The sequence below is a fragment of the Amblyraja radiata genome, chromosome 2, assembly GCF_010909765.2.
Source record: "Amblyraja radiata isolate CabotCenter1 chromosome 2, sAmbRad1.1.pri, whole genome shotgun sequence".
NCBI lineage: Eukaryota > Metazoa > Chordata > Chondrichthyes > Rajiformes > Rajidae > Amblyraja > Amblyraja radiata.
The window spans coordinates 96,029,926-96,047,935 of NC_045957.1; the positions used below are offsets into that span (position 1 = coordinate 96,029,926).

Genomic DNA, 18,010 nt, shown 5'->3' on the forward strand with positions numbered 1-18,010 from the left:
TAGGTCCAAAAGAGGATAGAAAGAAATACTTAAATGGTATATGCAAGAAGATTTTAATAAGCTCAGCTACATTGAAGGTAAATTGACATATTAGAAACAAAATGCATCTTCAATATACAGGTCTCTCCCCACAACTGAAAACAATTGCATTTAAGTGATATATCATCCATTCTGCAGGTATGTAGTTATAATCATTTTTTTTCTTATTAATGAATCCTATATGATATTTTCTGTAATTTCAGATGTCGACAGCGGGTCTAGAATACTCGTCGACAAGATCTCCTACACCGAACTCCGGTTGTACTTGTCAACCACCTGCCATCTTTGTTCTGAACAGTGAACTTGCCCAGTTTTCCAACAGGCAAACCAATAACAGGCTAAATTGGAATGCAGTTCCAACGTTATTTGACATCTCTAACCCGCCAAAACGTCTGTTTTCCAAATGCAGGCTACTCAAGAGGAAGAATGAGAACCTCCTGTTACCCACACAAAGTTGTGCAAATGACGATTTATTTATTATTGTATATAAGTTGGAAATGTTGTCCTTTGGGGTAAGCAAGGGGCGGGGCTATCATTGTTTGAAATATGTTGAATTTTACATCACTTTCATTGGTTAGATGATATGCAAAACACTGCAACCCTGTATATCTTGCGCACAAATGATGTAAATTATGTAAATATTACCATGAATGACGGAAATAAAAATTGTTTTCCTTGTTTATGAAGTTCAATTTAGAATTATTTGAAATTGTGGGGGTTGGTGCAATATACTGCTGACCCACAAATGTGTCGTTATGAGATTCACATTTAAAAAAATCCATGTCTCAAAAAAAATAAGGTCCTCATGTTATTTGACCAACTTATCGGCTGAATTTAAATATGTAGGTATGTATGCACTGCATTGAATTACGCTAATATAGAATGAAAGAATGGAAAAATATTTTGAAATTGTGTTCATGGATATTTTATTCACAATATTAGCAGGGTTCGAAATTAGCGGTTGCCCGGTTGCCAATGGCAACCCACAGTCCCACCGGGCAACCTAAAAGCCATGCCATTTTGCCCGGCTTGGCAAGCACCCGGGACACCTGAGCGGGCCCCCTCTCTATCTTTCTCTCTCTCTCTATCTTTCTCTCTCGTCTCCGCCCGCTCCTCGTCCGCCAGCATGGCCGGCCACCTTGCACATGCGCACATCCACGGCCAGCACCAAAGATCCTATAGCGAGGATGTTTGGCCAGCACATCATCAGCCATGGTTGTGCGCATGTGCCGCCCTGCACATGCGCACCGCCACTGCAACTGGTCGACGTCGGCCACTTTCTCCCTCCCTTTGCATGGTGGGAGATCTGGCAGCCATTGCTGTCCACTCACCACGACCGCTAAAAACCAACGCAGACTCACTCGTTCGAACTGGAGTAACTCCCTGGAGTAACTCTTGCTTCTTGGTTTCCTGGTCCTCCAAAAATATTGGAAATGGAATTTAAATAGAATTTAAGCACCACCACCAAACTGAAAAATAACAGCCTATTGCATTTTATCTGTTTATTTATTGTGTATATTGTATATATATATGGTCTATGGTATATAGCCACAGTGAACTTTTATCTCCTGTTCTGTATTATGTTTACATATTCTGTTGTGCTGCAGCAAGCAAGAATTTCATTGCCCTATCTGGGACACATGACGATAAAACTCTTGACTCTTGACTTGGACTTAAACAAAAAGGGGTTCTTGGGGAAAAACGAGCTACCTTAAATTTAATTGCTTCTGGTTGGGTACCTATAGTAGGGTGAAGACTAGTCCATGCTTTAATTGTGCGGTGGAACTCCATGGAGCAGTCAACATCTCTGGACAGATGAAATTGGGTGACGTTTCGGGTAGAGACCCTTCTTTAGATTTCTTCTGGTTTTCGTGTTTTAGTTTAATTTAAAGATACAACGTGGAAACAGGCCCTTGGGCCCACTGAGTCCACGCCGACCACCGATCACCCGTACACTAGTTCTATCCCACACATTAGCGACGTAAGTCAAGAGTCAAGAGTGTTTTATTCTCTCATGTCTCATTGAAATCCTTACTTGCAGCAGCACAACAGAATATGTAAACAGAGTACTCTGTAAACAATGTTATAAACAAGAAAACAAAACAGTGTATATTTATATATGAATATATAACTATACACACACAAACACAATTTCCCTCCTGGGATTAATAAAGTTTTATTGTATAGTATCGTGTGTGTAGGAAAGAACTGCAGATGCTGGTTTAAACTGAAGATAAACACAAAAAGCTGGAGTAACTCAATAGGTCAGACAGAATCTCTGGACAAAAGGAAAATATTTAGTTTTCGGTTGGGTCTGAAAAAGGTTCCTGCACATCTTTGGAATGTGGAAGGAAACAAGAGCATCCGGAGAAAACCCATGCGATCAAAGGGAAAAGGAGAAAACTCCACACAGACAGCACCCATATTCAGGATTAATTCCGGGTCTCTGGCAATTTTAGGCAGCAACATTATGGCCAATGTACTGCCCCATAGTCTTGAACTGAATTAAAACATACAGTAGCTGTAAAGGGGGACATAGCATTACTTAGCGATTTAAGACTGAAAATGGATAGTTTCTTTTTTTTTTAGTAACCAAAGTTATCAACGTATAATTTTTTATGTGTTGGAAAATAAAATATAGTGGCACAACTGGTGCACTTGCTACCTCACACGCCACAGGTCTGTGTTCGATCCTGTCCTCGGGCACTGTCTGTGTTGAATTTGCACATTCTCCCTGCAAGCATGTGGGTTTCCTCCCACATCCCAAAGACGCATTGGCTTTGTAGGTTAACTTGTCTCTGTAAAATTTCCCCTAATGTGTAGGGAGTGGGTGAGGAAAGTGGGATAACCGAATTTCTGTGAATGGGTAGATAAAAATGCTGGAGAAACTCAGCGGGTGAGGCAGCATCTACGGAGCGAAGGAAATAGGCGACGTTTTGGGTCGAGACCCTTCTTCAAACTGATGTGAGGGTGCAGGGGGTGGGAAGATGAAAGGAAGAGGCGGAGGCATTGGGCTGAGGGAGAGCTGGGAAGTGGAGGAGGAAGCAAGGACTACCTGAAATTAGAGGTCAATTTTCATACCGTTGGGGTGTAAACTGCCCAAGCAAAATATGAGGTGCTGCTCCTCCAATTTACGGTGGGCCTCACTCTGGCCATGGTGGAGGCCCAGGACATAAAAAGTCGGATTCGGAATGGGAGGGGGAGTTGAAGTGCTGAGCCACCGGGAGATCAGGTTGGTTATTGCAAACCGAGCGGAGGTGTTGGGTAAAGCGATCGCCAAGCCTACGCTTGGTCTCACCGATGTAGAGCAGCTGACACCTAGAGCAGCGGATGCAATGGATGAGGTTGGAGGAGGTGCACGTGAACCTCTGCCGCACCTGGAAAGACTGCTTGGGTCCTTGAATGAAGTCAAGGGGGAGGTAAAGCGACAAGTGTAGCATTTCTTGCGGTTGTGCCAGGAGTTGGGGTGGTTTGGGTGGGAAGGGACGAATTGACCAGGGTGTTACGGAAGGAGCGGTCTCTGCGGAAAGCCGACAGGGGAGGAGATGGGAAGGTGTGGCCAGTGGTTGGATCCCATTGGTAGACAAAGCTGGAGAAAATCAGCGGGTGAGGCAGCATCTATGGAGCGAAGGAATAGGCGACGTTTCGGGTCGAGACCCTTCTTCAGACTGATGTCAGGGAGGGGGTCGGGAAAAAGAAAGGAGCAGGCGGAGACAGTAGGCTGTTGGAGAGCTGGGAATGGGAGGGGAAGGAGGGAAAAAGCAAGGACTACCTGAAATTGGAGAAGCCAATGTTCATACCGCTGGGGTGTAAACTACCCAAGTGAAATATGAGGTGCTGTTCCGCCAATTTGCGGTGGGCCTCACTCTGGCCATGGAGTAGGCCCAGGACAGAAAGGTCGGATTCAGAATGGGAGAGGGAGTTGAAGTGCTCAGCCACTGGGAGATCAGGTTGGTTATTGCGAACTGAGTGTAAAAGGAGATGAGATACTGTATTGTAATTTTGCTGCATGTCATTGTGGTATATATCATGTCTTGATTGGTGAATATGTTTAGTTTGTGACTTTATTTGAAGCAGAAATAATATGTGAATGCTTCATTGACCATAACTGGTAACTACGCACTTCGTCCGAGCACATTATCGCACGGGTCATGCAAGCCATCTTAAATGACCACCTAAACTGTCATTTGAAAACCTAAAAAGCTGCCGAGGTTGCCCGGCTGGCAACAGGGGAAAAAAGTTAAGTGAGAGCCCTGATTAGGATTGCATATGTGTGTGTGTGTGTGTGTGTGTGTGTGTGTGTGTGTGTGTGTGTGTGTGTGTGTGTGTGTGTGTGTGTGTGTGTGTGTGTGTGTGTGTGTGTGTGTGTGTGTGTGTGTGAGAGAGAGAGAGAGATTGAAAGAAAAAGGTTGCTAAACAAATTAGAGGAAATCACAGGAAAGAAGTTAGAGAAATATATATGTGTGTGTGCGTGTATATATACATCTATATCACATATTTTTAACATAAATTGGTCATCAAAACTAAGAAACTGAGCCAATCTTCAATTTCGCACACTGCCTCATCGGCCATCTATGTCACTAAGATCTCTCTCTCTCTCTCTCTCTCTCTCTCTCTCTCTCTCTCTCTCTCTCTCTCTCTCTCTCTCTCTCTCTCTCTCTCTCTCTCTCTCTCTCTCTCTCTCTCTGAGTTGGCAGCCCTGCTAGCGTCTTAGGTCCAAAAGAGGATAGAAAGAAAATACTTAAATGGTATATGCAAGAAGATTTTAATAAGCTCAGCTACATTGAAGGTAAATTGACATATTAGAAACAAAATGCATCTTCAACATACAGGTCTCTCCCCACAACTGAAAACAATTGCATTTAAGTGATATATCATCCATTCTGCAGGTATGTAGTTATAATCATTTTTTTTCTTATTAATGAATCCTATATGATATTTTCTGTAATTTCAGATGTCGACAGCGGGTCTAGAATACTCGTCGACAAGATCTCCTACACCGAACTCCGGTGTACTTGTCAACCACCTGCCATCTTTGTTCTGAACAGTGAACTTGCCCAGTTTTCCAACAGGCAAACCAATAACAGGCTAAATTGGAATGCAGTTCCAACGTTATTTGACATCTCTAACCCGCCAAAACGTCTGTTTTCCAAATGCAGGCTACTCAAGAGGAAGAATGAGAACCTCCTGTTACCCACACAAAGTTGTGCAAATGACGATTTATTTATTATTGTATATAAGTTGGAAATGTTGTCCTTTGGGGTAAGCAAGGGGCGGGGCTATCATTGTTTGAAATATGTTGAATTTTACATCACTTTCATTGGTTAGATGATATGCAAAACACTGCAACCCTGTATATCTTGCGCACAAAATGATGTAAATTATGTAAATATTACCATGAATGACGGAAATAAAAATTGTTTTCCTTGTTTATGAAGTTCAATTTAGAATTATTTGAAATTGTGGGGGTTGGTGCAATATACTGCTGACCCACAAATGTGTCGTTATGAGATTCACATTTTAAAAAATCCATGTCTCAAAAAAAATAAGGTCCTCATGTTATTTGACCAACTTATCGGCTGAATTTAAATATGTAGGTATGTATGCACTGCATTGAATTACGCTAATATAGAATGAAAGAATGGAAAAATATTTTGAAATTGTGTTCATGGATATTTTATTCACAATATTAGCAGGGTTCGAAATTAGCGGTTGCCCGGTTGCCAATGGCAACCCACAGTCCCACCGGGCAACCTAAAAGCCATGCCATTTTGCCCGGCTTGGCAAGCACCCGGGACACCTGAGCGGGCCCCCTCTCTATCTTTCTCTCTCTCTCTATCTTTCTCTCTCGTCTCCGCCCGCTCCTCGTCCGCCAGCATGGCCGGCCACCTTGCACATGCGCACATCCACGGCCAGCACCAAAGATCCTATAGCGAGGATGTTTGGCCAGCACATCATCAGCCATGGTTGTGCGCATGTGCCGCCCTGCACATGCGCACCGTCACTGCAACTGGTCGACGTCGGCCACTTTCTCCCTCCCTTTGCATGGTGGGAGATCTGGCAGCCATTGCTGTCCACTCGCCACGACCGCTAAAAACCAACGCAGACTCACTCGTTCGAACTGGAGTAACTCCCTGGAGTAACTCTTGCTTCTTGGTTTCCTGGTCCTCCAAAAATATTCGAAATGGAATTTAAATAGAATTTAAGCACCACCACCACCAAACTCTGAAAAATAACAGCCTATTGCATTTTATCTGTTTATTTATTGTGTATATTGTATATATATATGGTCTATGGTATATAGCCACAGTGAACTTTTATCTCCTCTTCTGTATTATGTTTACATATTTTGTTGTGCTGCAGCAAGCAAGAATTTCATTGCCCTATCTGGGACACATGACGATAAAACTCTTGACTCTTGACTTGGACTTAAACAAAAAGGGGTTCTTGGGGAAAAAACGAGCTACCTTAAATTTAATTGCTTCTGGTTGGGTACCTATAGTAGGGTGAAGACTAGTCCATGCTTTAATTGTGCGGTGGAACTCCATGGAGCAGTCAACATCTCTGGACAGAAGAAATTGGGTGACGTTTCGGGTAGAGACCCTTCTTTAGATTTCCTCTGGTTTTCGTGTTTTAGTTTAATTTAAAGATACAACATGGAAACAGGCCCTTGGGCCCACTGAGTCCACGCCGACCACCGATCACCCGTACACTAGTTCTATCCCACACATTAGCGACGTAAGTCAAGAGTCAAGAGTGTTTTATTCTCTCATGTCTCATTGAAATCCTTACTTGCAGCAGCACAACAGAATATGTAAACAGAGTACTCTGTAAACAATGTTATAAACAAGAAAACAAAACAGTGTATATTTATATATGAATATATAACTATACACACACAAACACAATTTCCCTCCTGGGATTAATAAAGTTTTATTGTATAGTATCGTGTGTGTAGGAAAGTACTGCAGATGCTGGTTTAAACTGAAGATAGACACAAAAAGCTGGAGTAACTCAACAGGTCAGACAGAATCTCTGGACAAAAGGAAAATATTCAGTTTTGGGTTGGGTCTGAAAAAGGTTCCTGCACATCTTTGGAATGTGGAAGGAAACAAGAGCATCCGGAGAAAACCCATGCGATCAAAGGGAAAAGGAGAAAACTCCATACAGGCAGCACCCATATTCAGGATTAATTCCGGTTCTCTGGCAATTTTAGGCAGCAACATTATGGCCAATGTACTGCCCCATAGTCTTGAACTGAATTAAAACATACAGTAGCTGTAAAGGGGGACATAGCATTACTTAGAGATTTAAGACTGAAAATGGATAGTTTCTTTTTTTTTTAGTAACCAAAGTTATCAACGTATAATTTTTTATGTGTTGGAAAATAAAATATAGTGGCACAACTGGTGCACTTGCTACCTCACACGCCAGAGGTCTGTGTTCGATCCTGTCCTCGGGCACTGTCTGTGTTGAATTTGCACATTCTCCCTGCAAGCGTGTGGGTTTCCTCCCACATCCCAAAGACGCATTGGCTTTGTAGGTTAACTTGTCTCTGTAAAATTTCCCCTAATGTGTAGGGAGTGGGTGAGGAAAGTGGGATAACCGAACTTCTGTAAATGGGTAGATAAAAATGCTGGAGAAACTCAGCGGGTGAGGCAGCATCTACGGAGCGAAGGAAATAGGCGACGTTTTGGGTCGAGACCCTTCTTCAAACTGATGTGAGGGTGCAGGGGGTGGGAAGATGAAAGGAAGAGGCGGAGGCATTGGGCTGAGGGAGAGCTGGGAAGTGGAGGAGGAAGCAAGGACTACCTGAAATTAGAGGTCAATTTTCATACCGTTGGGGTGTAAACTGCCCAAGCAAAATATGAGGTGCTGCTCCTCCAATTTACGGTGGGCCTCACTCTGGCCATGGTGGAGGCCCAGGACATAAAAAGTCGGATTCGGAATGGGAGGGGGAGTTGAAGTGCTGAGCCACCGGGAGATCAGGTTGGTTATTGCAAACCGAGCGGAGGTGTTGGGTAAAGCGATCGCCAAGCCTACGCTTGGTCTCACCGATGTAGAGCAGCTGACACCTAGAGCAGCGGATGCAATGGATGAGGTTGGAGGAGGTGCACGTGAACCTCTGCCACACCTGGAAAGACTGCTTGGGTCCTTGAATGAAGTCAAGGGGGAGGTAAAGCGACAAGTGTAGCATTTCTTGCGGTTGCAAGGGAAAGTGCCAGGAGTTGGGGTGGTTTGGGTGGGAAGGGACGAATTGACCAGGGAGTTACGGAAGGAGCGGTCTCTGCGGAAAGCCGACAGGGGAGGAGATGGGAAGGTGTGGCCAGTGGTTGGATCCCATTGGTAGACAAAGCTGGAGAAAATCAGCGGGTGAGGCAGCATCTATGGAGCAAAGGAATAGGCAACGTTTCGGGTCGAGACCCGTCTTCAGACTGATGTCAGGGTGGGGGTCGGGAAAAAGAAAGGAGGAGGCGGAGACAGTAGGCTGTTGGAGAGCTGGGAATGGGAGGGGAAGGAGGGAAAAAGCAAGGACTACCTGAAATTGGAGAAGCCAATGTTCATACCACTGGGGTGTAAACTACCCAAGCAAAATATGAGGTGCTGTTCCACCAATTTGCGGTGGGCCTCACTCTGGCCATGGTGGAGGCCCAGGACAGAAAGGTCGGATTCAGAATGGGAGAGGGAGTTGAAGTGCTGAGCCACCGGGAGATCAGGTTGGTTATTGCGAACTAAGTGTAAAAGGAGATGAGATACTGTATTGTAATTTTGCTGCATGTCATTGTGGTATATATCATGTCTTGATTGGTGAATATGTTTAGTTTGTGACTTTATTTGAAGCAGAAATAATATGTGAATGCTTCATTGACCATAACTGGTAACTACGCACTTCGTCCGAGCACATTATCGCACGGGTCATGCTAACCATCTTAAATGATCACCTAAACTGTCATTTGGCAACCTAAAAAGCTGCCTAGGTTGCCCGGCTGGCAACAGGGGAAAAAAGTTAAGTGAGAGCCCTGATTAGGATTGCATATGTGTGTGTGTGTGTGTGTGTGTGTGTGTGTGTGTGTGTGTGTGTGTGTGTGTGTGTGTGTGTGTGTGTGTGTGTGTGTGTGTGTGTGTGTGTGTGTGTGTGTGTGTGTGTGTGAGAGAGAGAGAGATTGAAAGAAAAAGGTTGCTAAACAAATTAGAGGAAATCACAGGAAAGAAGTTAGAGAAATATATATGTGTGTGTGCGTGTATATATACATCTATATCACATATTTTTAACATAAATTGATCATCAAAACTAAGAAACTGAGCCAATCTTCAATTTGGCACACTGCCTCATCGGCCATTTATGTCACTCAGATCCATAAGGTAATGTACCGTTTAGATCACATAACCATATAACAATTACAGCACGGAAACAGGCCATCTCGGCCCTACAAGTCCGTGCCGAACAACTTTTTTCCCTTAGTCCCACCTGCCTGCACTCATACCATAACCCTCCATTCCCTTCTCATCCATATGCCTATCCAATTTATTTTTAAATGATACCAACGAACCTGCCTCCACCACTTCCACTGTAAGCTCATTCCACACCGCTACCACTCTCTGAGTAAAGAAGTTCCCCCTCATGTTACCCCTAAACTTCTGCCCCTTAATTCTCAAGTCATATCCTCTTGTTTGAATCCTCCCTACTCTCAAAGGGAAAAGCTTGTCCACATCAACTCTGTCTATCCCTCTCATCATTTTAAAGACCTCTATCAAGTCCCCCCTTAACCTTCTGCGCTCACATGCGGTGTCCACTCAGATGGATGCAGTATTCCACTACATGATCAGGTGAATGAAGTGGAAACGGTGTTTGCAATTTTATTGTCCCATGTTGTATTCATCAACATAGAAAGGAATAAGAAATACGTGCACTTACTGTGCCAACCAGGTCACTGGTGGACACCACACGACAACCGTTACACAAAATGTATTTGTGTATTCTGATGTCATTTTCGGAAACTTGCCAACTTTTCTTATATTTGTTGTTGATACTATGTTAGTCATGAACCCAATAAAGTGCTTGTCAAGGAATTTGAAATTTGACCCCGTATGTCATATTTTTGTGTGCAGCATATATATATATGGAATTAATATGGAATTAATATATATATGTATATGGAATTAATATATTTATATATATGTGTAGTGGCAGATTTTTCATATCTTTCAGGAAATTAAACTCCCTAGCCACAAATTGGATGAGAATGGATGAGGGGAATATCTTCGATACACATGCAAGCTTCCTCAGAGACCAGTGCTTCTTCATTCACAAAGCTTCAACACGCAGTCTTTTGATGAATAAATGCTTTTTTGTTGATGGTAAACAGCAAGATACATCCAAGTTTCTTCCGACTCGTTACTGCAATCTTCCTTGAATTCCAACGCAACTTTAAACATTACAAAACTCCTCGTGTCTCCGTAACATTGGCATGATCTGGCATGTGGCCCGCATGATCCCGCATGGTAGATGACGTTCCCCATTGTCTCTCCAAACTAATCTAAAAACTAAGCTTCTGCGCAAGCATGTTAGCTCCAAACACGCCCAAAAACACGTCATAAATTCCACCCACAATATAACGGGCAGTCTAAAATCTAAAGGCACATGCCATCATCAATGACATGCAAAACAGGCCAAATGGCCACTACAATATGTGCATATATTTATATGTATATAATTATAAATATAATTGCCTTTATGGTTCATGTACATCAACTGACAAATAAGATAAAGAGAGTAATGGTGATTCTTTAAATCAAAGTTGCTTCTGATCCATGAGAAGGAACTTTATCTATTTATTTCTAACTTGCCTCACACACAGGCACACACACAAACACACATTCATATTTTGTGCACAGTGTGTGTTAAAGCAATACAAGGGAAACTGCACAATACAATGCAAGGGAAACTGCGCAAAGGAGGGGTCTGGGGAGGAAGGATGGGAGGAAAATGGGCAGAAACAGGGGGAAAACATTTACAATAAAATGAACTAAAATATGTGGTGATAGATGAGCTATATCACACACTGTTCCCCTACAACACCGATTACACCAGAGATGATAGGGCGGATTACACTACGAGAGGCATAACGGAAGCTGCGTTTTGCATTGAAAAATGGCGGCCGTTACGTACTACACCTCAGAGCGTTGAATTACGTAGGAGTGGAGTATCTTGCTCCACTCTGTGATCTTTGGACACAAGGGTTTGCTTGTAACAGGTCGATCAAGAAATGAACATCTATATAGGGTACTTATGAGTTGATGCTTTTAACATTGTGTCCCTTGACTCTGTTAGGGAATAATGAGTTCTATTACTTGAATGAAAAGTTTGTGAATAGATTGAAACACAAAACGCTGGAGTAAGTCAGCATGTCAGGCAGCATCTGGAGATAGAATGGACAAGCAACATTTCAGGACAGGTTCATTATTCAGAATTGTGAATAGATGGTTACATTTACGGAATTGTCTATTGGACAGTACATATTTGCAATCATGGAGCAGATTCCTGTTTATTTTAGAGATAACTTAATTAAGGCCATTCAAAAATAAGGCTCAATTGCTAACTGTTGTAATGTAGCAGTATTTAGCATGTAAACATCCATGTATACAATTTAGTATAAAACACAAAGTGCTTGAGTAACTCAGTAGATCAAGCTGCATCTCTGGAGAACATGAAAAGGCGACGTTTCAGGTTGGGACTCTTCCTTAGAATGATTATAATAGGAGAAATAGAGCTAGAAAACAAGCTGGGGCACGACAAATCCTGGCAAGTGATGAACACTCAAGAAACTGCAGACGCTGGAATCTTGAGTAAAACACAAAGTGTGGAGTAACTCAGTGGGTCAGGCAGCATGTTTGGGAGACATGCATATGCCATGTTTCAGGTTGGGAGTGCCAAAGGCGAAGGGATTGCGGGTGGAGGGTAGGGGAAGCCTTTTATAATGTCTGAAGACTGAAGACAAGGAGGTAAAATGGTGTCAGATAAGGCGCAGAATAGAAATGTAAAAGCCAGAGGATGGAACATATGTGGAAGGGGACAAGGGTGTGTGGGGGGTGGGGGAGGGGGGTGGCACAAGGGAGTGAGGTACTGGGAAAAATGGATGTGCTCTGGTGTGGAGGGAGAGTTTTCCACCTATACCGCTCCCCCGATTTCACATTTCACTGCTCTTTCACTCTTTATCGGCAACACTTTCGTCTCCTTTTTTTTTCATTTTGTCGGCCTTTTGTCTTCTCTTCAACTCTAGCCTTTTTTGGCCCATCTGCCAATCAAAACCTACTCTCACCTGTATCCACCTATCATTTGTCACCCCCCACCTTTCTTCCCGCACGACAACAATCATTCTGAAGAAAGGTCCCATTCCATAATGTTGTCTATCCATTCCTCCACAGATGCTGCCTGACCTGCAGTTACTCGAGCACTTTGTGTTCTATGCAAGAATCCACCATCTGCAGTCCCTTTTGACCCTATGATTCAGTGTACATGTTGGTGTACTGTTCAGACCGACTTAAGAACATCCTCGGGAGGGAAGGTGAACAGCCCGGAGGTAGTTGTGCATCTAGGCACAAATGACGTGGGTCAGAAGAGGAAGGAGGTTCTGCCACATGAGTATAGAGAACCAGTTAGGAGGCTGAAAAGCAGGACTTCTAGGATGGTTATCTCTGGGTTGCTGCCAGTACCTCGTGCAAGTGAGGATAGGAACAGGGAGACTGTAGGGTTGTGAAGTTGGTGCAGGGGGCAGGGATTTAGATTTCTAGATCAATGGGATCTCTTCTGGGGCAAGGGTGACCTGTACAAAAGGGACGGGTTGCACCTTAATTGGAGGGGGACCGACATTCTGGCGGGCAGGTTTGCTAGTGCTACACGGGTGGGTTTAAACTAAACATAGAAACATAGAGAATAGGTGCAGGAGCAGGCCATTCGGCCCTTCGAGCCTGCACCGCCATTTAATATGATCACGGCTGATCATCCAACTCAGTATCCTGTAGCTACCTTCTCTCCATACCCTCTGATCCCTTTAGCCACAAGGGCCACATCTAACTCCCTCTTAAATATAGCCAATGAACTGGCCTCAACTATCTTCGGTGGCAGTGAATTCCAGAGATTCACCACTCTCTGTGTGAAAAATGTTTTTCTCATCTCGGTCCTAAAAGATTTCCCCCTTATCCTTAAACTGTGACCCCTTGTTCTGGACTTCCCCAAGTTCTGGGGTAATATGGATTCTGGGGTATTGTGTGTAGATTGATGATTAAAAAAATGAATTTAATCCATTTAAAAAAAAGCTGTAATGTAACAAAATGTGGAAAAAGTGAAGGAGTCTGAATACTTTCTGAATGCACTGTATGATGAAAGAATGTCGACTGGGCTTGTATTCACTGGAATTTAGGATGAGAGGGTATCTTATAGAAACATATACAATTCTTAAAAGATTGGAAATGCTAAATGCTAGGAAAAATGTTACCAATGTTAGGAGAGGCCAGAACCAGAGATCACAGTTTAAGAATAAGGGGTAGGCCATTCTACTCAACAGCCAAAAATCTGTAGCCTCCCTTTGATCTGGTATTTTGTTGGTTCACATGCTTTAAAGTGGTGTTTTATCATTAATGTCTTATTATTATTAATGTTTAGTGTTTTCTGAGTCATTCGTAACTGTCACTGTATATCATGTTGTTGCTTGTGGGCAGAGCACCAAGGCAAATTCCTTGTATGTGAATACTTGGCCAATAAACTACTTACTTACTTACAAAGCAAGAATTTCATCTGGGACACATGACAATAAAACTCTCTTGAATCTTGGGTTGACTCTTGAACTGATAAAGATGGCATTTTACTGACGGAATGAGGAACATGATCGGACTTGTCAGACAGGCACCCACATTGCTTAAAAGAATAAACAAAAATACATTAAGGTTGATCAATGAGATCAAAAGAGATAGACACGAAAAGCTGGAGTAACTCAGCGGGACAGGCAGCATCTCTGGAGAGGAGGAATGGGTGACGTGTAGGGTCGAAACCCTTCTTCAGAATTCTCGACCATAAACGTCACCGTTCCTTCTCTCCAGAGATGCTGCCTGTTCCGCTGAGTTACTCCAGCTTTTCGTGTCTATCTTTGGTTTAAGCCAGCATCTGCAGTTCCTTCCTACACAAATCAAAAGAGATTTCAAGAGAACAAAAGGGACAGAGTGCGATCAAAGGAGCGAGGGTGGGTAAGTGAGAGAGCACGAGTGACAGAGTGCGTGGGGCCCGCCTGCTATAATCTGCTATTTGACTGTAGAAGAATTTGCCTAAAGCTCTCATGGTCAGAGGTATGGAGCTTCAATCAACATCAGCGCACGCACTCTAGAGGAATCCTGAGAACCGGCCATGCGAGATTAAAGTAACTGTAGGTGGTCCCTATAATGGCAATTGGCTTGACATGACTGTACTCTTGTTTATTTAGAAACATATTTCTTCTGGAAATTTGTTACAAACTCTGTATTTTTTTCTGAACTTAGCTTTAAATGACATTTTGTTTACAACATTTGTTTTTAAATTCTTTATATTGCAAAATGAGTTAAAACCTCCTGTCAGCAATTCACTCTTTCTAAATAATACTCCACAAAGTCATAAGGGAATAGGTTTCAAATCATTGACTCTCATAAAGTTTCAAGCAGCTGAGAGGAACCATTAAAGCCATGGGTGAGTGAGGACACATCACTTTACCAAGCGGATGATTCCATTCGGCAGCCCTCAAAGATGACAATTACCCTGAGAATAAACTAACTGAACCACAATGAGCAAAAACATAAACCTCTCAATAAGGAGACAATTATTAAGAGCTAAAATGGTACGAGTGTTCTATCAAACACTCAAACTCTTAAATCCAAAGGGAAGAAATAAACCCAAAATTTTGAAGACAGTAAAGAAAGCTAAATGGAGTAAAAGCAGGGAATTTTGTGAAAATAGAAAATAAAGAATCAAATCGAAGGAATTTACTGAGAGAAATTAAAATCAGGAACTCAAGTTAGCCAGAGGTTCTGCTAGTAATATCTGGAGTTGGATAGGCTACTTACCAACATAGTCTAAAACCAGAGGAGCAGGAGCGGGGAACAAAAAATATATAACTATATAATAATGACAAAAGAAAGTGTTTGAGAAACTCAGCGGGTAAAGCAGCTTCTCCAGAGGATATGTATAGGTGACATTTTGGATCGGAACCTTTCTTAAAGCGTAGGATTATTACTGATCATTATAACAATGATATTTTTATTCAACTGAAATAAAGTGAGATGGAGACAGGTTTCAAAACATGGAGCTAGGTTTCCACCCAGCCTACAATGGATCAGAAAATCATCTTAACTCAAGACACAATAATACAGTGGATTCAGGATTGATGGATTGCAAATACTATCCACCTTCTTTGTTTAAATAAGAAATCTACACATAATGCACCAATTGATGACAAACCCTACCCAAAGGCAACTTGAACGTAATGACATTTGAACATTGAATGCAAGAAATATGCATTGTTTGGAGATAACATTTAATTATAGTTTTATATTGCACGAGGGAGTTAGATGTGGCCCTTGTGGCTAAAGGGCTCAGGGGGTATGGAGAGAAGGCAGGTACAGGATACTGAGTTGGATGATCAGCCATGATCATATTGAATGGCGGTGCAGGTTCGAAGGGCCGAATGGCCTACTCCTGCACCTATTTTCTATGTTTCTATGTTTCAAAGAGAAAAGGAACAGCTCAATTTGCCATGAAACTACACTCTTTCAAATGCCTGGACTTTTGCTTATATTCCAGAATTAGTAAACCTTAAATTTCAGTTCATCTCAGCAAGTACTAACAAGTGAAATGCCACCATGTTTTGACAGTTTCTGGGCCAACGAGCCATGTGTTTCAGTATAAAAAATATTGAATCACTCTAATTTATATTGTTAACTGAAGCTATCTTCTTTCTTTCTTCTTCGGTCATGGCTGACCATGGGCATCTCCAGGGTGATATTCCCTATATGGAGGACGCCTGTGCATGGCTTTGTTTAACGTGGAGAGACTGGTGCACAGGCAGCCACGCCACGGTCCTTGACAGATCTGGGTCAGGATCCAGTGGTTATGGAGTCCAAGAAGACCGAAGACCCTTTTCTGCTGCAGCCTTCATCCGCCTTCCCAGCCGTTGTGACGCTCCACTAAGGTCAGCCATCATCCTCCGCCTGTTCCACCGTTGAGGTCTTGGTTGGATTGCTCTTAGTCAGAGACCTCCCCGTCGACCTTACCACCATGGGTGGCCCTACCAGGACCATAGCTCCAGACGGCATCACTCTCAGGATCTCGAGTCCACACAAGCTTCTCCACCACAACAAGGTGACAATCCACAGATAATCTACTTTATAATTCACCATTACTCTATAATTCACAACTACTTTATAATTCACCATTATGCATTGTGAGATATAAACGCGAGTGCTCACAATCACGATGCTAGAGACAAATTCAGAGAAACAATTCTTTTATTGGCAACTCTGCAGAATCGGTTGTTTCTATCTCCCCCTAGAGACACACCCAGGATGGGAAAGGAAAGTCCCTTTCTTTTATCCATATCAGTTTACAATTGTCACACCCTTAACTCCTCCCCTTCGGGCTCCTTCCAATCAGGGCACTGAGGTTCACATTCTCACGAGAACGTCTCGTGACGCCCCTCAACGTCCAGGGCCCCTCCCACATCATACATCGCATGTGCATTTAAATGAGGCATCTTGTCATGATGGGTGTTGTCATAATATTCATGTTTCTCATTAAGCATGTGCAATACAGAGCATTCTCTACCCTTTCCCCCAGTTCTCGTAAAGGTCTCTGTCGTACCGCTTATCTGTTAATTCCCAGCCTTGAGAGTCACCACTTGTTCTTCTGTTGTTACTATCTAGCCTAGCGCAGTTGGGTGTTTGTGCTGAAAGCTCACTATTATCCTACCTCAGCTATTTCTCAGAGTCCTAGTCTAAATCAACTATCCCTATTAACCCTTTCCTCACATGCATCATGATAGAACAATATAGCTTTATAACCACATTGTCATATGAAAAAGGCACCTGTATGTTGTCTGATGTTAAATGCCATCGTTCCTTCAAGATATTGGTGTTGGTGGTTGTCAGAATCATTCACGGCTTTATGTGGATCATTCAAGAACTGCATTAATATTGTGCCAATTACATTAATCAGGACATAGCAGCTGAAAAATCCTAATCTAGCCCCACAGAAAAACACGACCACAGACAATGCTGATTGTGATGCTGCTATTTTCAAGTTATAATCAACTAGGGAAGAAGAGAAAACATGTCACCCAAATGGACTGCAGGTAGATTATGACACATGATTATAGATACATTCACAAATATTAACAACAAACTAGGCAATGAATTATTACACCAGATGGTGCTTCAAAGGGAATATTTCCATGTGCACAGATTGTGTCAAAAATACTAAAAAGGTCTAACGCAGTGACCTGCATTTGCATCAGCACTTACATCCTTAATAAGACCATATCTTCTTAAACCCAAGACAAACACGAATATGGTCAAAAATGTTGATCACTACGGGCAGGGTAGGGTACACTCATACCCGGTTCATAGGAGGAATTATAGTTTGAGGTTCAAATATCATTCAGGGATGATCTTGAGTTTGGTGCAATCACAGTGTGGATCTTGTGGCCTGTCGAGTCTACAGTCTTGGGTCTTGTGATTTTCAAGAATTAGGATTTTTCACTCTTGGCATTTAAAGCAGGGAAGGAACATTTCAAAAACTCACAATGCACATTGTACTAAGATTGGCATTCTGAATGGCATATCAGTGACTCGGAAAGTTATCTTTGCTCTCTCCAGGATGCTGCCTAACCTGCTGAGTATTTACAGCATTTTGTAGTTTCTTATAACTTCCTGTGACTAGTGGTGTGGTTAGAAA

General features: G+C 42.6%; 1 protein-coding gene across 1 annotated transcript in view; it reads right to left on the reverse strand.

Moving 5' to 3' along the window:
* The window catches only part of LOC116991784 (glycoprotein-N-acetylgalactosamine 3-beta-galactosyltransferase 1-like), a 72,832-nt gene extending 55,314 nt beyond the window's left edge, over positions 1-17,518 (reverse strand). The window contains exon 1 of the mRNA XM_033050729.1: positions 17,143-17,518. Coding sequence (XP_032906620.1) covers positions 17,143-17,245 — 103 coding nt within the window. The 5' untranslated portion in view covers positions 17,246-17,518. The remainder of the gene's footprint in view (positions 1-17,142) is intronic.
* Between the last annotated feature and the right edge of the window lie 492 nt (positions 17,519-18,010).